Genomic DNA, 19,663 nt, shown 5'->3' with positions numbered 1-19,663 from the left:
GATTCTTAGATGTACGAGCCAATCACTCTCTCTACACACATGCAAAGAAACATATAAATATATAATATACAGCATGTATATACTACACATACATGCTTTCTCCTCCTAGCAGAAACAAGGAATAGAAAAGAAATGAGGTAAAGGAAGGGAAATTAGGAATGAGCTAGCTGGAAATGAGGTGAAGATTAGAGCCAGACACAACTGGACAAACAAGGAAATAAATTCACCAAGTTAACAGTCCTTCCTCAATTAGCAGGTAAACTTCAAAGGTATCCCTGCTTTGCAGAAGTAATGCCACGTTGCACCTCTGATGTCTATTCATATAGTTAATATAAAATTACCTTTCACCTCAAACGCACAATACCTCTATTAGCAAACAGGTTTAAGCATCTTGGCCATAGTTCTCCTCAACTGTTTTTGGCTCTAAATCCTTCAGAATGGCTGAATAAACAATAAAGTCTCTCTCTAGGCACAGCATTCATTGCCTAGAATCACTATCATTTATATATTGCAATAAATGGACAAATACCTTTTGTGGGAGACATTTTTTCTATATTACTTATTATAAAGAAAGTTTGTTGACAATAATATCAGACCCCTGAGTTAAATTTTGTCTTTATTAGATAAATTACATAATGATCCATACCAAAAGGTCACCTGGGAATAACAGAAACTCTCATCTCCTGACATCACCATCCGCTACATCTTCATGTATCAAAGCATCTCTATTTCTAATTTTATTGGGATAAAAGACAATTTTCATCTCATATAAAAACAGAAAAGTTACCATTATATACACAAACATATATAGGCTAGATTAGGAGGAATAGTTCCATAAATACATGAAGTATATAAAACTGCCAAAAGATGCAGAAAGGTAGATTTCTTTGTAGAGATCACATCTATGAATTGTAATTTAAACAAGACAGTAACCTCATATTATGGCTGTGCAATATTTATGTAATTATTCAATTTTATAACCACCCATCTCCATCCAATTGACTGATTAATAGGATTTTTTTATATTGTAATGGCCATTTGCTCTTTTAACAAAAATAAACTACTTTCAATGCTTCAAATTCAAGAAACCATGAAATACTCAGAAAGGAGATGGGTATTTTTTTACATTTTTTTTTTACAAATTAATTATATTGAATTATTTGCCCTGAGAGAGCCCAGATGGAAGCATTTGCAAGTTCAAGCCTACTCAATCAATCTGTTAGACTCTTAGAATTCACACTTTGTGTTACTCCTGTTTTATATAAAAGCAAAATTTGCATGGATGTAACAGCAGTTGGAGCATAATTAGCAATGACCTCTAATCTCCTCAGTCCCAATAAGTTTACTATTTTTCCTACTTAGTTGCTACCTGCACTGGAATGCCATCATTAAGATCTGTCTTAGTGAATGGAATGGTACTTTATGCAGCCTGCAAATTTAAATGTGCCTCTGAATCAGCAGCCCCTGGGACCCTTATTCTGACTACCTAGGTTAAAGGGAAGCAGGCGAATTACAGTATGCATATCAGTTGTAAGAAACACAAACCTTAAATACACTTCCATCAAGGAAACCAACGATACCAAAACCTTTTTCAAATAGCATGGTCAAATATTACGTTTCACACATGTACCAGAATGGGGCGGATATACAAATCAAACACATCCACTCACATATTTTAGGGAGAAGGAGGAAAAAATTGCATTAAAATAAATTTTACATTCAATAAATGCAGGTTGACTGAGAATAGACTTCAAGATGTAAGTCAAGGTTTTAATGGTGAATCTGGTTTCTGGTTAACTATGAAGCATTCAAACTCTATCATCAGCATGATTTGCATCTTTTATGGAGAAGTATTTGAACTCTATGAAATAGCAATATCAAATTTCTTTACCACCACAGCTTCACATATGGGGGTATCGGAATAGAAAGTTTTTAAAAGACTTTCATTATTGAGAGTCCTATCTATGCAGCCAAGGATTACCAATCACATTAGTTCAAGGGACTAATAATTAAAGTTGGGTGAATTTCCAAATTGCTCTTCTGTATATATGCCATTAAATAGGAGCTTCTATTGAAATCTAGATCAATGCAATGAAAGACCTGACCCCCGCCCCCCCCCCCCAAAAAAAGAGTAAGCAAAGGAAATAAGTAGGGAGAAAACACATGGCTTGTGACCTTAGAGTTCCATATAATATAAAATTTGTGTGATTCTGCCAGAGGAGATTGAGCTATACTTTGTTTCCTTTTAACACTAAATTCTTATCCATTCTCTCTATATATATACACGTTACATGCTCCAAACTTGTGGGAAAGAACATGAGAATCCCTTAGATTGGTAGTATAGCTACCTTACTACCAATTGGTGAACATGGGAACTAATTTTACCATTAGGTTGTTAAATCTTACATGGATTGTAAGAGCTTCGGGGGAAAAAAATCTGTATTTTTTTAGGGTCAAGCTAGATCTACATGATTTAAAAGTGTGGCTAGGTAGCTACCTCTTTGTTTATAACAAGCAGGCATCCAAATCAAGGTCTTGGGGAGGATCATTTCATCCTTGTCCACGTTTCATCTTGCTCAAAAGCTCTTTCCAAAGGTGGGATTTCCTTCAGCAAAATAATGCTGGAAAAGATGTTAATGTTCTACCCGTTACCTTCAGTCCTGAGATCAGAAACCTGCATCTTCCGTCATTAACCATTAATTTTTAAAGTAAGTTTTTAGTTTTTCAGTTCCTGGCTTTACAATGATGCTATAGACAGTCTTCTACAACCTGCTAATTTAGATGTTATAGTTTCTCATATCTTCTTCAACCAGTGATATACCTTAGTCACATAACAATCCAAAATTTAGAATGGCTTTATCCTTGGTCAGATTTCAATGTTCTCCCCAATAGTTGTTACTGAAGGGAGACACTAAAAAATCCTCTTCAAACATAGACTCTGTCCATGCCATGAAGGAACAATTGAAATATGGAACAAGTTATTTTGTATTGTCTCCTCTACAAATGTTCACCAGGAATTATTATGTCTATTCTTTATTAAACTTCTGGTTGTTCTGATCTGTTTTAACTTGTTTTTTAATTATCATATAACATTGATCTGATTTTACTTCTTTACAGCTAAGTAATGTTTATAGTTTGTACAGTACATCAGGTTTGTTTCCTTAGATATTTTTTCTTTTTATCCTAATTAATTTCAATTTTCTTTTTTTATTTGCTGGTCTATGATTGAATAAACATTGATTGACTGATTGACTGAAACTAACAGTTTCTATCTTTCTGATCATCATCAGTTTATGAAACATTACAGAAAGAAGAAAGATACAGAATGAAATGAAGAGTATGAGACAAAAAGAAACTGGTATTTTTTATAGTTTGCAAAGTTAAAATATAAATTATAACCCAAATAGCATAAAAACCATAATGCACTTCTCTAGAGAACTGGCCTGACTTCCTAAAGCTTCTATTTTATAGGAAGGTATCAGTAAGTAGGACAACCGTATACTGAGGAGAGTAGAAGTTAAACACAATCCTATCTTCTTTGAATCTATATATTACGGACCAAGAACCATTGCAAATGCCATCAACTGAGACTTTGTAACAAATTTTCACTTTTTACTAACTCCTTACCCCAAAGATGTTTTCAATAGAGATTGTTTGTAAAAACAATGAGAGAGAAAAACCACATCCCTCTTTCAAGACATCCAAGTTAATCAGTCCAAGATATCAGTCTCTGCCAGGGGAAAAAAAAAACTTTCTAGCACCAGCATGAACAATCTTTTTGCTTGGAGGCAAATAATTCCGCCACTTGCTATACACCAAGTCCCTGTCTCCTATTAGTATAATGAAACTTCCACACATTGGAAGGGTTTTAAGAAAAAAGGAAGAGATGGGACAAGAATTCATTCAATGTCTGATGAAACTATTCCTCTAGGGTTAGGAAGCAGCAATAGCTGTGCCACCACTTAGTTTCACAATCATCTGCTGACAGTCATTGCAGGAACGCATTTCGCCAACCTTCTCCAGTGTCGAGTGCTTCTGCCAGCAGGACAGTACGCTGGCCCGGAGATGACAGAAAAGACAGGGGGAGGTAGCGGCAGGCTAATAGAATTGCTGTAGCTCGTTCTCTTTGTCACGGGAAGAACATCCAACTCACCTAAATATGAAAAGAAAAGACTAACAATAAAAATCTTAGTAAGAATAATTAATAATGAGTAATTAATGTTTTTAGGCAATAAATGTATTGTGGAAGTTATTGAAATAAAAAATACACTGGCACCACCTCGAATTTTCTGCTAAACATTCCAGTTTTGGGGGAATTCTGAAAACAAAACTCTGAATGCTGAAGTGTTCCATTTGTTGAAACAAAACAATGTAGGCTGAGTATTGTAGTTACTAAAAACCATGGCACTTGGCAATAAGCCTCTTGTTTTTAATGTCAAGATTGGTAAAAAGGATAATATTTTAAAAGTCAAATTATAGCATCTCACCCAGCTAAAAATACTACTGCATGCACTAATATAGGAGCTTTTCTTTTGTGGTATAATGGAATACTTGAGAAGACAGATTTATTTGGGCACAGACCAAAATAAACATATCCCAAAACAAGCTGTATAAGCTTCTTTCTGTCTGTCCGACTGTCTGCCTGTCTATGGTTCTGAGTGTAAAAATACCAAAATGATATTTTATATTATACATCCAAGAATAATTCAGGCTTCACAGCATTAGGTGCCTCTTATCTACATAAAGAATCATAGGTCACCAGAAATTAAGACCAAACTGAGATCAGCCCATTTTCCAAATGTAGCAGTTCGTCCTGTTTTATCTCCTTCTATTAGCAGATAAGAAAGAGAACAGCACAAGAAACTACTGACCTTGCTTGGTACTCTGTGGGGTCTGACGTCTCAGACTATGCTCAAGCAGCTGGTGAGTACGGGTGGGGCTGGCTCCTGCCATCAGCGGACAGTGGCCTCATGAAGAAAACCTAGAAAAGTAGGAAAAATTGAAATGCCATGGAGATGACTTTAATAGGCAGACTTCAAACAATCATTTCTTAGATGTTGACCAGATGTCCAAAACTGTGATGGACATTTTATAGATTTAAAGTTTGTCTTTTATTCACTCTCATCCTCTTGCCAGATTCACCTAATCTCTATGTATTTTGTGTGTTCTGTTTCGCAATTCTTCCAACAGAATTACCATAGCTGCCTGAGCTGCAAAAATCTGGACAAACACAAAATGGCCGTCAGGGTCTTTATATTCTGGTATTTCTGCTGACATCTAGTGGTCATTAAAATTGCACATCCAATAAATTGTACAATTCTCCCTTGGCAGATGGTCTGATGCATGGGCAAGGCTGACTTAGCTGGCCTCTAAACAGTTCATGCTTAGAAGACAGAAGAATCTGGGTTGCAATTTATTCCCAGGGTGGTGGTGGTGGTGAGGGGAAATAAATGGTGAGCCCTAAAGCAAACTTTTAAAACCATTATCTTCCTTTCTTAAGAGTATTTTAATGGCCACTTTATTCTCTTAGCCGCTTTCTGGTTTAAACCAATGTAGAAAGAATAGAAAGCTTGGAAATTCTCAGTTCATATCACATCTATATCACAAAAATGAGCCCTATGGGGTGGAACAAAAGCATGTGTGCATACACACACACAATTATAATTACATAATTATTTTAGGGATGTAAAATAAAGTGAAATATTTTAACTTTCACAAAGCATCCTCATCATTTTATGTACACCTAAGTATCATGAGCAAAGCTTAAAATAGTAGAAGTATATCCAGAAGAAAATCTGTGATAATATAACATTGTTTGCAGTGTTTATTATCACAGATTTATGAAAAAACAGATTCTGGCAGAGCAATTTGTTCTTCTGGCTTACAATACCATTCAGGCACTCAGGAGAAAATAAATATGCAAATATGAAGAAAGCCAACATTTTCTCAACCTGAAGTTCTCTCAATACCATTCACAGATTCTTACACAAACATGTTTGTCTGCCTGCCTGCCTATCTGATTTTTTTTTACTACATTAAAAGACAAATACAAAGAAAAATAAAGAAAAAGGAAAAAGTGTTTAAAACAATACAAAGACAAGGGAATAAAAACTAAAAGGGGCTCCCAATATTTACAGCAGTTATAAACCTACTAAATATTATTTCCCCCTTTCAAGATTATGTAACATAGTTCCCTCCTCCCCATATACAGTCCTTTTTAATAGATAAATCCAGAAATTACCAGTTCCTTATTATCCATTTTTAGCAAGAAATCCACAGAGGGTTTCCAATATCACAGATTCTTACCTTTCGGTAAGCAAGCCTGAAGCTATTTGCTAGTTTTCGCAGGCTGCCAAGATCACGCTGGAAGCCAGTCAGCTCAGAAGCAGAAGCATGGTGCATGTCTCCCAAAGCTTGACTAGAATTTGTCTGTTTCTGCCACAGAGTGGTACGGAGAGACAACAGTAGATCGCAAGCCAGCAGCTGGATCATCTAAAGAGACAGAATCTCATTCAGCAACAAAAATAAAAAAATATTCAAAGAATAGTAATGGCAGGGGGTGGGGGCTACAGTAACTCTGCGTGAAAATTTCTGGTGGTCACAGTCGGTTTTGAACAACCACATATGGCCCAGGAATCCCCAAAGCCATGTCCAAGTTACCAAAATACAGAGTTTTAAATAGCCATTATCATTACTATATACCGTTGCAGTACAGTAAAATATATTTATTATAAAAACTAAACAATAAACAGGAATAAAAAGTATCAGTTAGATTAAATATAAAAAAATAAGCAGCCACATTAAAAACCTAGATAACTCTAAAGGAATTAGATAACCCCCTTTACAAAAATAGATAAAATAGACCCTATAAAACCTATTAACAGTATATAACTACTTAAATCAAATAAAATTAAGCAATATGCAACATAAAATCATTGCCACCAAATAATATTAAACTTTATAATACATATCATTTCTTAATCATTTGTTAATCAATTTTTGTTTCCTGATTAATTAGTGTTTTGTGAAATTACAATATAGCGAAACTACATTGTGTTCATCTTGAATTGCATTAACAAGAAACAACTGAAAAAAATTATTTGTGCATTTATTGAAAACTTATCCTAAAGAATGTTGCATTTGACCCAAAAATTCCCCAGAAATAGAAAGCAATATAATGTTGGATCAAAAAAAATGGCATCAGTGTTCACAGAACTAAAATATTGCACATTTACTGATGACAAAATAATGTTTTATAAGAAGCATACAATTTGATTAATTTCTTTCAAAATACAAGCCATAAGCAAAGTGTTAAATATAATTCAACAGTTATGTTTGCCTTTTCTTTGCCTGGTATTCTTTGTGTTACTTTCCTGAGCCCTTTCAATCTACAGTATTAATTCTGCATGTTATTTATTGCAGTTAGCTCTCTAATTGGGGGTATAGTAACCCATATTTCATTGATTAATCTGCAAGAGGGTTGGTGAATTAAATACTCCTTCCTACCTTTGGATGGAGGGCTAGATTAAATGGCCTCTTGATTCACTTTATATAAAGTTCCTAAGAATTACTTCCCATACCAACAAAAACGTTGAAAACCAAGGCTCAGGAGACTTGACTTGTAGTGCAGAGATCAGGCAGGCCTCTGAACTGCACTGCAGAAACATTGCATGAGTTTTTCCAGAACATGCAATGCAACTACAATGCACTACAGTTGCCACCCAATAGGTATAAACAAAGAATCTGAGTTTAACAAACCTCCATGCTTACAAAACTCAAAGTGCGCTTAGTATTAAATACAAAGTTAGGAAGAAAGAGCCAATTTCATGATGCAAAAATTGAGAACTGTTCTTAGCTATGGAAATCAGTATCCTTATCCTTTGGTGAAAATAATTCATTCAGGATGTATAATTCAAGAGAAAAGGGAATGAGTCAAGCAAGCACTTGTTCTGTTATTATTTGGGCAGAGCTAATGAACTGTGAACAGATGCTGTCCCCACCTGCCTTTCCTTTGAAAATAGGTACAATGCAGCTGTATTTGCTGCACTGGAAGAAAGCAAAAGAAGGAAGACTCTCCATTTTTTCATGGGTGAGTAAGAAGCAGCTAGTCTTTCAGTCTCAAAGACATTTAACAAAACCTACATTAAGAAAACGGTTTGTTACCTTAGTTCAAGTAAATATGCACGACTTACATTGTTGAGACTTGTGCTTGAGACCCCACTTCTCATGTTAAGACTATTCCAGAGATGAGTGCTAGCTCTTTCACAATGGCTAAATGAACTATGCTGCCCATCTGCCTTGCTAGACAACAAGACATTCATGGCTTTGCATACATGGAAGATAGCTCGTACAAGGGCATTCCTAGAGGCATATAGGGAGGAGGAGAGGAGAGAGCAAGGAAAATGATTAATGTCTTTTAAGTTTTATGAACAGTAGTTTTGTTTGTTTTCTGCCTCTATTGTTTTTACAAATAATACAAGGTGGGGGAAATATCCAACATACCTGCCTCAGAGGTGATATTCAGCAGGTTTTGATCAGTTCTGGAGAACTGGTAGCCGAAATTTTGCGTAGTTTGGAGAACTGTAAATACCACCTCTGACTGGTCTCGCCCCCATCTATATCTGCCTCCTATCCCATCTGATCTAGAGGAAATGGGGATTTTGGTAGTAACCTTCCACTGGAGTGGGGAGGGAATTTTACAGTATCCTTCCCCTGCCATGCTCACCAAGCCATGCCATGCCCACCAAGCCACGCCCACAAAAACCATAGTAAAAAATTTGAATCCCGTCAATGACCTGCCTCCTCCTATTTCTCCATAATAACCCTATGAGATGAGTTGGACTGTGAGAAGAAACTGGTCCAAGGTTACCAAGCTGACTTTCATGCTTCAAGCAGCCCTTTTTAAAAAATGTATTTCCAGATACTTTGTTATATAACTGCTTTGGTATATATTCTCCAAAAAAGTGCTAAAATGAGCCCTATAAATGAATTATCACTAGATAATGAAGCTAAAACTAGTATAGTAGATGTTACACTCATATTTTGCATCCACTGCTTCGAGGCAAACGTGGGATACCCAAGTCTGATAAGTGCTGGGTAATTTAAAACTATTTGAAGAAACAAGTTATACTTTAGTTTCATAATGCCCAACAGAGATTTGTGATATGTTTATGGGAGATCAAAATTAAAGATTAGGAAACTTTCTATTTTATATATCCCTTTTAGATTTCAGATACAGTTGTACAAATAATATAAAGATCACACACTCCATCATCTCCAAGCATTTAGGAATTCGTTCCACATTGATAACTGAGATTTCACAGCTGTATCAATCACCCTTGAGCCAGCTGATTATCATTGTGATTGCTGATGACCACCATCTGCAGACTACATCAGGAGCTACAAAAAAATAAAAATTGTTAAGGGCCTTATATCTCTGTCTCCAAAAAAAAAACCCTATTCCAGCCTTTCAAAACGTGAATTCAGTCCCAGGGAACAAAAATAGAGCCAAGAGATAACAATGGGGAAAATGTATCTTTATTTCTTCCATTTTGTTGTTCTACATTCCATTTTCAATCTTGTGGACATATTATAATCTGAAGTTATACTGTGATATTGAAGCAAAAGAGCTACTGAGGGATTTCTCCATTCATTGAGTACTGCAAAGTTATCTGTCTCACAACCTGTTACATATTACCCCTGCTTAGGCAGATGAATACATTTCCAAACAAAGCATAAGCAGCAACCAATCTTACTTTCTAAGAAAGTTTGTGGGAAATTTATGAGGGATCAAAAAGTTATTTATTGATTAATTGATTTATAAAATGTATAGGCTGCCCATCTTACTTCAAAAGTAACTTTCAAGGTTTCAAAGTTATCTATGAATAAAGATTATACTAAAGACACTTCGCTGTTCTATACTCAATTTCCCATTTTTATTTTATTTTTTAATGTAAACATTCAGTTAAAGTATGTTGCCTAGCAGACAGCATGTGTTTGAAGGCATACTATTACCCCGGGAGGCAATAATTTCAGTCCTTCCTGCACTTCAAAACTTGCCACAGAAAGGCGAACTATAGAAGGAAGACAAACTGAATTAAGAAAATTATAAACATGTGCACATCATTTCCCATTCTATCTGAAAGCTGATTTTGTATTTTAAAAACAATATTTAGTCTCAGTTAAATTTCCTGATCCTTTAATCAATGAGGTGATACCAGGAACACAAAACAAAGAATGCATAATCTTGAAAAGCAAACCTTTGAATTACCCCATTCAAGACCTGAACAATATTCCAGAAATCTGAATAATGTGACCCCCACTTGTTCATGAGATAAATTGCTGTAAAATTTGTCTAGGATTGTCCAGATTTTACTGGAAAGCTAAAGCATCTTATTATTGCCATTCTCAATGAAGCCTTCTTTATAATAGGGCTACTATCTAATCACTGGAATAAATGGAGGGGTTGTGAGAAGTAGTCCAAGAAAATCTACTCTTCTAACTGACAATGTGTGTTACACAAAGATAAGGGACTTAAAAATCTGTTCCTCTTTTTGTGTGATCAAGACACAATATTGAACCTTGGCCTGCAGAGCTAAGAGCAAACACCATTTCTCACATATAGGATGTTTGGCCCATTAGTAAGAGTGAAACAAACACCCAGCCAAGTCAAAACAGACCTGCAACAATAATCAAGGCAAGTACACAAATCAGTACCTGCTCCTAGATCAAATAACTTCTTTATTATCTTATATGTTTTGCTCTTAAAATTATTAACTATAATTTACAAAATATATCGAGCTCTGGTTGAATTACTGTTTTTATAGAATGTTCCAGAAAAATTCAGAAAACAGGTTATCATAGCATTCATCTTCAGATCACAGCAGGGAAGACTACATTGATTATTATGCTTTCTTAGAGGAAAAGTATGTGATTTACTGAATCACTAAACATTCCCTGTGTTAAGGTGACTAGCATGAATAGTTATAATCATAATAAAAAGAGGTGTTTATAAATAAAAGCAGAAAAAGGGAGATTGGCCAGACCCATTGTCTGTTTTATTTCTTGAATTTGGTTCAGTAAGACTGCAGTGTTTCTTTTAGCATTAGAGCTATTAGACTGAAAAAACATGTAGTGTACCAATATTTCAGAAAAATATATTGGCCAAATACATAATTAATCAAATACATTTAATTAAATGTATTCTGGGTATTAACATACAGTTGAATTGTTTTGGCTGCTGGTATAGGAGAGAGATTATATAATATAATGTAAAGTACATGGAAAGAGCACTCTGAGCACCTTGAAATGTGAGATGGGCGACAAATTAATAAATTCAAACATCTACATCTTCTTATCAAGTCTATGGGAAGGACTCAGTAGGTGAATAAAATGCCAATTCCAGTCCTGAATATCTGGTTGAATATGTGATGAACCATAAATAATAATAGTAATGGAAATAGAGATAAAAGCAGAAGCACCAACATCTCTGCAGAAATATCATTTCCATCAAGATAGTCTGTCAATTTCACCAAGCAGCATGGCTGAAATAACAAATAGGTCACTCCCTCAACTAAGACTTAGGCTTTGTTTTTAAATCTAATTACAGTATTAAATTATCATAATGCTGAGTTTGCTTTTTTCCTTCCTTCCTATCTTTTTCTTGTTTTGTGTTGTGTTAGTTGTTAACTACATTGAAGGGAGGCAATGTATTATTAGTGATATGTAGTGTAGATCTCTCTGATAAATCTTGAAATTAAACAGTGGATAAAAAAGCAAAATTGAAAAGATTAACCCAAGAAAAATAGCAATTGAGCACTGATAGGTGCAGGTACATTCAGGAAAGAGAAAAGAAAGATGAAGATAGAAAACCACTGAACAAGTCCTGTATCTTTCACACATACCTAGGGCAGACTTCAGGACAGAATTTCCAGAAAAGGTGGTATTCCACTCCCAAAGAATCCACAAAAGAACTTAGTAATGTCAAGTATTCCAAAGCATTAGCAAATTCACTGCAAGTACAAAGTCAGACTTTTAGTAGTTAGAAACAATATATCATATTTTACAATGAATCGTAACAAACTAAAGTTGTATTTTAACACACTTTTTAAGGATGACTCTCTGCACAAAGAAGGTATCACATTCACACCCACATTCTGAAAGGCAACCAATGTTCACCATGTAATCTTTCTTGCAGCATTGTGACAATTTTTTGTATGGTTTCTCCCAACAGAGATAATGATGAATCTTGCCATGAATATTTCAATGATAAGCGTAGCCAATATGGTAAACTAAATAATGCTGGGCTTCCCAAATAATTTGGTCAATGGATGAAAATGATAGCAAATGATTTTAAAAGCCTTCTAATATCCACCGGTTACTTTATATACTTTTTATGATAATCCATTTTTTTTGCAATTTGGACAAACAGTTTTAGAGAACTGTACTTTGTTGTATATCCAATTAGTACTGTAGATGGATGCAATACAAGTAATATATTATGAGAAAAGCAGTATTCATATAGATGTGTCCTGTATGTATGTCCTATATTGCTTAAAATGGAGAGCTGAAATATATATTGCCATTTATTCCTCCAAAGCTGAACAGGTTTTGTTAGAACAGACAAGGAGAATCCTTCAATATCTCCAAAAAAACTATCACTAGGACACAAATATGGCTCACCAAGGTGCTTCATCATCATGGCTTGTAGCCCCTTTGGGAATCTGAGGTTTCACAATGGATTCAACAGCTCTCTCCAGTAGGTTCTCACAGAATGCCTGGTGTACCTGTGCAATGGGATCAGCTATATATGCAAAGGCAAAACAATCTGTTTACTATTTTATTCACAAGCCTAACAATAAATACTTCAGGAATGTAAGCTTTTCTTTTTTTGTTTTTAGACAGAAAACTGTATTGCAGTTTATGGAAAACTGTGCCCTTCATTGCTTTCACACATTTTGTTAACATTAACAGTTTTTAAACAAAGCATGTATAAAGCTACCAGGAGACAGAAAATGCATACACATAAGGATTGCTTACTATACTGATAACAGGCTTAAAGAAAATATCTCTCTAGCCACTGATCTTCACCTGGGTTCCTCTGAGTGGAGTACAGACTATCCTTAGCAGCAGCTTTCACTGTCCAGCTCCGTTCCACAAAAAATTTCTGCCCCAAAGGATGGCACAACCAGCGTAAAGAGTCAGGGATGTCACTATGCTCAGAAGTACACAAGTTTTGAGCTTGACTTAAGAAATAACTCTGAGAAGAAAACATGCAATATGGTTAGCAATCTATGGATGACATTTTTAATGTACCAACACAGAAGTCACTTTCACTTATTTTAGACTCAAATCTAGAAAAATAATTTAAATAGGCCACAGTATTTAACCTAAAACAATTGGAGCCACTAGAATTTACACCCATACTCTGTAGCGCCTTCCCATGGCACACAACCTTAATAGCATCTGCACACAGCACATGCCTGCCCATACTCCATAGGGCCCACACATGGCATCTACCCACATGCATGTACTTCTTAATGCCCACCCATCCATTTGCCTGGGATTCAGTTTCAATAGTATAAGTAAGCACTTCTGGATTCCTGCCACTTCCCTCATCAGTTATGTGAGAGCCTCACTTAACAAGAGAAATGGAGACTAATGAGATTGCCTTCACTAAATGATTCAGTACTGTGACATCACATTTTACAACCGCATTGTTTAGCAGTGGAAATTCTGGTCCCAATTACTGTTGTTAAGGGAAGATTGCCTATACTGCTAAGTGGTTCAAAACAACCCACGTACCGCCAGGAAGCCCAGCTTGCCACCACAGCGAGTCTTCAGGCCAACTGCAGCAGTTAGATGGATCTCTGCCAGGGTACTTGGTGAAATCTTCTCCTCTGCACATTCTGCCAGGTTTACAGCACACAACGCCATGTGCAATCCTGAGTAAGCTGAACTGGACGGAAGCTTACCTGCACCAGAAATTTAAAAAATATCATTTTTACCCTGTGGTGAATCACCTTGTACAAGTGATGCACTGCATGATTTCATCTGAAAAAGCTCTTTTCGCTACTGAAACTTAGTACCATTCATACATCGCAGTATCGCACAATACCCTATTGTGCAAAATCTTGCATTATCAAAAATAAGGAGCCCTCTGGAGATTCTAAGATGTAAAATTAATTAAAAAGCAAACCTTTCTTTATTTTGCAAAGAAAACTACAGAAAGTAGGCAGCCATTGGAAATCAAGCTTAACCTGAGGGAATATTTACCTTTTAAACCATTAAGTTAATTTTTTTCCCATTTACCTGTAATATGGAGTTGATGAAGTTTATGATACACTAATGTGGCATCTCGCGCACTAGTCTTGGCTTCATCTTCAAAGCCAAGAGGCGTCTCTGTTGCTCGTCTCCGCTGTGATGTCCTCTTTAGCAGCCAACGTACTAATCCCAATTTTTGGAGACTGTAACGAATAATGTTCCAGGAAAGGCTACAGATCAAGTCAAAACGAGAAACAGGCAACGCTCGGCCCAGGGCAGAAAGACAGATATGTAAATTTGATGCAGCAGCAGCAAAGTCCCCCTGCAAACAAAAGAAGAAAAACATGGGATAAAGTGAACAGTGGACATTTGAGAGCCGCATTGCTTCCTAATTTTCAGACTATTCTGAGTCATCTTAGAAGACATACATACATATTTTATTCTCCACCTTCACTCATTTTTAAGCTTTCTTAATTCTTTTTGATAACCTCATTTGTCACTCAGATTTTGGAGTCTAGTAAACCAACCTTAGTCTCCTTGGCCACTGATAAACTAGCTAAATTGCCATTGTATTTCAATATACCATAGACTTTTTCTCAATTTTCTCTCTTCCTCATCTGCATCAATTTACTTGAGCCATGGCATGTCAGAAACACCAAAAATCTAGCTCTTTATTATCTTGAAATCCTGTTAGATTTCATGTCGTGTTCAGTTAAACTTCCAAGTCTCAGTCCAGTTGAACAAATATTCAATGGAAAAGAAATAATTTACTGTTTCCAATTAAAATCAGCATTTAGACACAGAAGACACTTGTTCCACTCAAAATTTATATATATATATATATATATATATATATATATATATATATATATATATATATATATATATATATAAATAATCCCAGTATTAATATTGCTCCCCTTTCTCATTTACAACTATATTTACAAATAGACTGCAAATTTTATAGTAGAGTTTTATTTTGTTCAAATAAATTATCACACATAAAACAAAGGTTGAACAGTTAAACAGCATCATAAAATATTTTTCTTTTTACTGGACAGATTACCTTTAGCTTGCATGCAATTAACAAATCTGTAGAAATCTGCTCACCTTTATCATTCATTTCAGTTCTAGAGTTCAACCTTATTCCCCCTATAAAATTACCTACCTATAGAACAGAAGCGGAGTTTAATCCAAAAATGATCTGCATGCAAGGGGAGGTGCTTTAAGAACCCACAATTCAAGAATTTTGATAGTAGAATAATGAAATGTAAACTTAAATGTAACTTGTTCTACATTTTAAAATATTCACTCTTTAGGTTATGCAAATTTCAATTAATTCAATACAAATAAATGAGCACAATAACATTTATCTTCAAAGCAACGAACTGTCTCACCTTAGCTAAGTCAAGGTCTGCCTGTTTCCGATGCCGCCAAAAAGTCACAGAAGAACGAGAATGCAGTCGTGTCACTGGCTCTCCGTGCACTAACAGCTTTATGAATACACTCAAGATAATGATACCGTTCACAAGCCATAAGATCAAAGTGGGCATCATCCAGCCAAACCAGCCACCTGATTCTAACAGAATAAATCATGTCAAAAGACATAAATTAGATAAGAAAACAGTTCACACCTTAAGATAATCATTCTTGGGAGAACATTGATTATGTAAAGATCATGCTAAGTTTAATCAACTTGCTTTCTTCTCATTCTATTTATTCTTCCCTGAAATAGTACTCTTCCCATGAAAAGCTCCAGCCCTAAATATATAGATGCAAGAAAATATCATTTTACATAAGATAGAAATGTTCAGAAAAAAATACACAACTTACATAAATCACAAAACCTTTTTCAAAATAAAAACCTCAATTTATCTCTTATAACAAAAACATGCATGCTACAATTAAAAAACCTGAAAGCCCTACAACACAGAGAAACCACAATAAAATCCTCATAATGCACAGGTAAAATATACACTATATTGCCAAAAGTGTCCGCTCGCCAAAAGTATTCGCTCAGAATCAGGTGTTCCAATCACTTCCATGGCTACAGGTGTAGAAAAACAAGTATCTAGGCATGCAGACTGTTGTAAAACATTTGTGAAAGAATGGGTCGCTCTCAGGAGCTCAGTGAATTCCAGCCTGGAACTGTGATAGGATGCCACCTGTGCAACAAATCCAGTCGTGAAATTTCCTCACTCCTAAATATTCCACAGTCAACTGTCAGCTGTATTATAAGAACGTGGAAGTGTATGGGAATGACAGCAACTCAGCCACGAAGTGATAGGCCATGTAAACTGATGGAGCGGGGTCAGCGGATGCTGAGGCGAAGCGAAGAGGTCACCAACTTTCTGCAGAGTCAATCACTACAGACCTCCAAAATGTCATGTGGCTTTCAGATTAGCTCAAGAACAGTGTGCAGAGAGCTTCATGGAATGGGTTTCCATGGCTGAGCAGCTGCATCCAAGCCATACATCACCAAGTGCAATGCAAAGTGTCGGATGCAGTGGTGTAAAGCACATGGCGCAGTGGAGACGTGTTCTCTGGAGTGACGAATCGCGCTTCTCCATCTGGCAATCTGATGGATGAGTCTGGGTTTGGCGGTTGCCAGGAGAACGGTACCTGTCTGACTGCATTGTGCCAAGTGTAAAGTTTGATGGAGGGGGGATTATGGTGTGGGGTTGTTTTTCAGGAGCTGGGCTTGGCTCCTTAGTTCCAGTGAAAGGAACTCTGAATGCTTCAGCATACCAAGACATTTTGGATAATTCCATGCTCCCAACTTTGTGGGAACAGTTTGGAGCTGGCCCCTTCCTCTTCCAGCATGACTGTGCACCAGTGCACAAAGCAAGGTCCATAAAGACATGGATGGCAGAGTCTGGTGTGGATGAACTTGACTGGCTGCACGGAGTCCTGACCTCAACCAGATAGAACACCTTTGGGATGAATTAGAGCGGAGACTGAAAGCCAGGCCTTCTCGTCCAACATCAGTGTGTGACCTCACAAATGTGCTTCTGGAAGAATGGTCAAAAATTCCCATAAACATACTCCTAAACCTTGTGGACAGCCTTCCCAGAAGAGTTGAAGCTGTTATAGCTGCAACGGGTGGACCAACATCATATTAAACCCTACGGACTTACTTACAGTAAGTTCATATGTGAGTAAAGGCAAGTGAGCGAATACTTTTGGCAATATAGTGTACATTCCATACAGATAAAATTTTAATTCATTAAAGAAACCAAGAAACATGCGTCTCAAAGGCTCACAATCCCATTATCTGAGTCAGAGAAATAAGAATATGGATAGTACTATCCAGTACAATTACTGCATTTATAAATTATCACAATAAAATTGTAATCACCTTTTATCATAATATAACCCACAGCCCATCATTTATTGTTTTCTTCCCCTTTCATCATTTAGTTACTGTACTGAATTTTTTAAGCCTGTACTTGAAAAATGTCAAATGAGCACTATTGGAAATATACCTGGTTTTATTGCTTGTATTTTCCTCTCAGAACCATGATGTACTGTGCTGTAAGTGTCCGGTGTTTCTTTGCCATCCAAAAAAGATGTTAAGGGGTTAAAGGAGAGACAGAGGAATGTGAGAGCACAAAGGAGCATCCGTGAGCGATCAACCATTCCGAGAGCAACATGTGGAGAATCAGGTTCATCTTTAACCTAAATCATGAGTGTAGAAGAGCATGGAAGTTATTTCTGAAACACTTAAGAGAAATAGCTGCTGTAAATTGCACAAGGCTGAATTTTCAATATCTTCTTTATAGCAGATTTATTCTTCTCAGATTGTTTTATAAAAATGTTCTACCATTACAAAATGCCCCCAAAGGTCACTGAATTGGAAATAAAAGAAACTATGTAGATCTATTCATACTTTTTTCCAAGTGGTAGATTTAAAAGACTTAAATAATGTAAACATTTACAATTTACTAAAATCACATTTTATTTCAAATGTAATGAAATTGATTTTTGATGTCTAAATACACTTTTGAAGATCATGGAGCAATCTATGAACTAATCTATGAACCAGAGGTGGTATTCAGCCCGTTCTTACTGGTTCTGGCGAACTGGTAGCAGAAATTTTGAGTAGTACGGAGAACCGGCAAATACCATTTCTGGCTGGCCCCGCCCCCACTTATTAACTGCCTCCCGAGTCTCAGCTGATCGGCTGGGTCTTCTTTTGTTGCCCTGCACAGAACAGAGCTGGAAAGCAGGTTAGTGGGGTGGGGTGGGAATGGGAATTTTACAGTATCCTTCCCCCAGGAGTGGGAGGGAATGGGGATTTTGCAGTATCCTTCTGCTGCCACGCCCACCAAGCCACGCCACGCCACGCCCACAGAACCGGTAGTAAAAAAATTTGAATCCCACCACTATCAACTAATGACATCATACATGCAAGTACAAGTAGTCTTCATTACATTCAAGTACAATGCCTGTCTGTTACCTGACACTCACCAAAAAATAAGAAAAAGAAAAACTTCATCTTCGTTGTAATTTATCCATCCATCCCAGGCCATTTCAATTTGAAGTTTCTCTAAAATTACCTATATACCATTTCTTTTGCAGATGCCTCTGTTTATTTTATTTTATCTCAAACTTGCCCCAAATATCCTGTTCAATGCAGTGATGGTATATCTCCAATATTTTGGCAACTAGCAGAATATACTGATATTGTGAAAGCTGTACCCCTTTGAATGTTGTTGTTTATTGGGCTTTATGATTTCTTTGATATAAAGCAAAATATTGTCCAGCATGTTATTGTACTTTTAATGGACTTTGGTACAGGATTTCTCATGTGTACACACACACACGCACTCTTTATGATATTCCTTTATTTGTGTGTCTGATTTTAGTTGTGTTACCCATTGTGTGATTTTAAAAAATCAATTAATATTTGGGCTTTGAATCTCACCTTCCTTTTAAAAATAATAATTTATTATCTATTTTAATGGGAAGCAGATGACATATCTCCATCTGAATGAGCATGCATGTCACACCAATGGGATCTTGTCTATGCTTCCCAGTGCAGATTGCCTCAGGAATATTAGCTACCTTTGCATCATCCAATAATGGACTTCCTGGTTCTGAATCAATTGAATAAGGGGAAAAGCCTGCTGGTGATCCTGAGTCAGAAGCTGGAGGAGACATCAATACAGCATTTTGATTGAATTCGTCCATCTTCATATCCGCATCATTGTCCACTAGACTGCTCAAGTCAAAACCCTTCAACAACTCTGTGAGAAAAGATCACACAGATTAATTATTCTATTCACAGTAATTAAATCCCGCTGCTTATCAATTCTACATCTATCCACTAAAAGCATAATCAATAAAAACATCAATAAATGCAAGGGGGCATGAAATCATTTAATTAACAACCTTGATA

The 19,663-nt window shown here is 36.2% G+C and overlaps 1 protein-coding gene across 1 annotated transcript in view; it reads right to left on the bottom strand.

Annotated features, from left to right (window-relative positions):
• Positions 1–9,272: 9,272 nt before the first annotated feature.
• SREBF2 (sterol regulatory element binding transcription factor 2) overlaps positions 9,273–19,663 on the bottom strand; it is a 30,526-nt gene continuing 20,135 nt past the window's right edge. Inside the window, exons 7-15 of the mRNA XM_032220880.1 lie at positions 19,330–19,511; positions 17,748–17,940; positions 15,660–15,841; positions 14,311–14,584; positions 13,804–13,973; positions 13,090–13,258; positions 12,682–12,802; positions 11,904–12,011; positions 9,273–9,399 (exon numbers count right to left, since the gene is read on the bottom strand). Coding sequence (XP_032076771.1) covers positions 9,393–9,399; positions 11,904–12,011; positions 12,682–12,802; positions 13,090–13,258; positions 13,804–13,973; positions 14,311–14,584; positions 15,660–15,841; positions 17,748–17,940; positions 19,330–19,511 — 1,406 coding nt within the window. The 3' untranslated portion in view covers positions 9,273–9,392. The remainder of the gene's footprint in view (positions 9,400–11,903; positions 12,012–12,681; positions 12,803–13,089; positions 13,259–13,803; positions 13,974–14,310; positions 14,585–15,659; positions 15,842–17,747; positions 17,941–19,329; positions 19,512–19,663) is intronic.

This window comes from Thamnophis elegans, chromosome 7 (assembly GCF_009769535.1).
Source record: "Thamnophis elegans isolate rThaEle1 chromosome 7, rThaEle1.pri, whole genome shotgun sequence".
Classification (NCBI taxonomy): domain Eukaryota; kingdom Metazoa; phylum Chordata; class Lepidosauria; order Squamata; family Colubridae; genus Thamnophis; species Thamnophis elegans.
The sequence above is the reverse complement of the archived record's forward strand: the minus strand, read 5'-3'. Positions and strand labels throughout refer to the sequence as shown.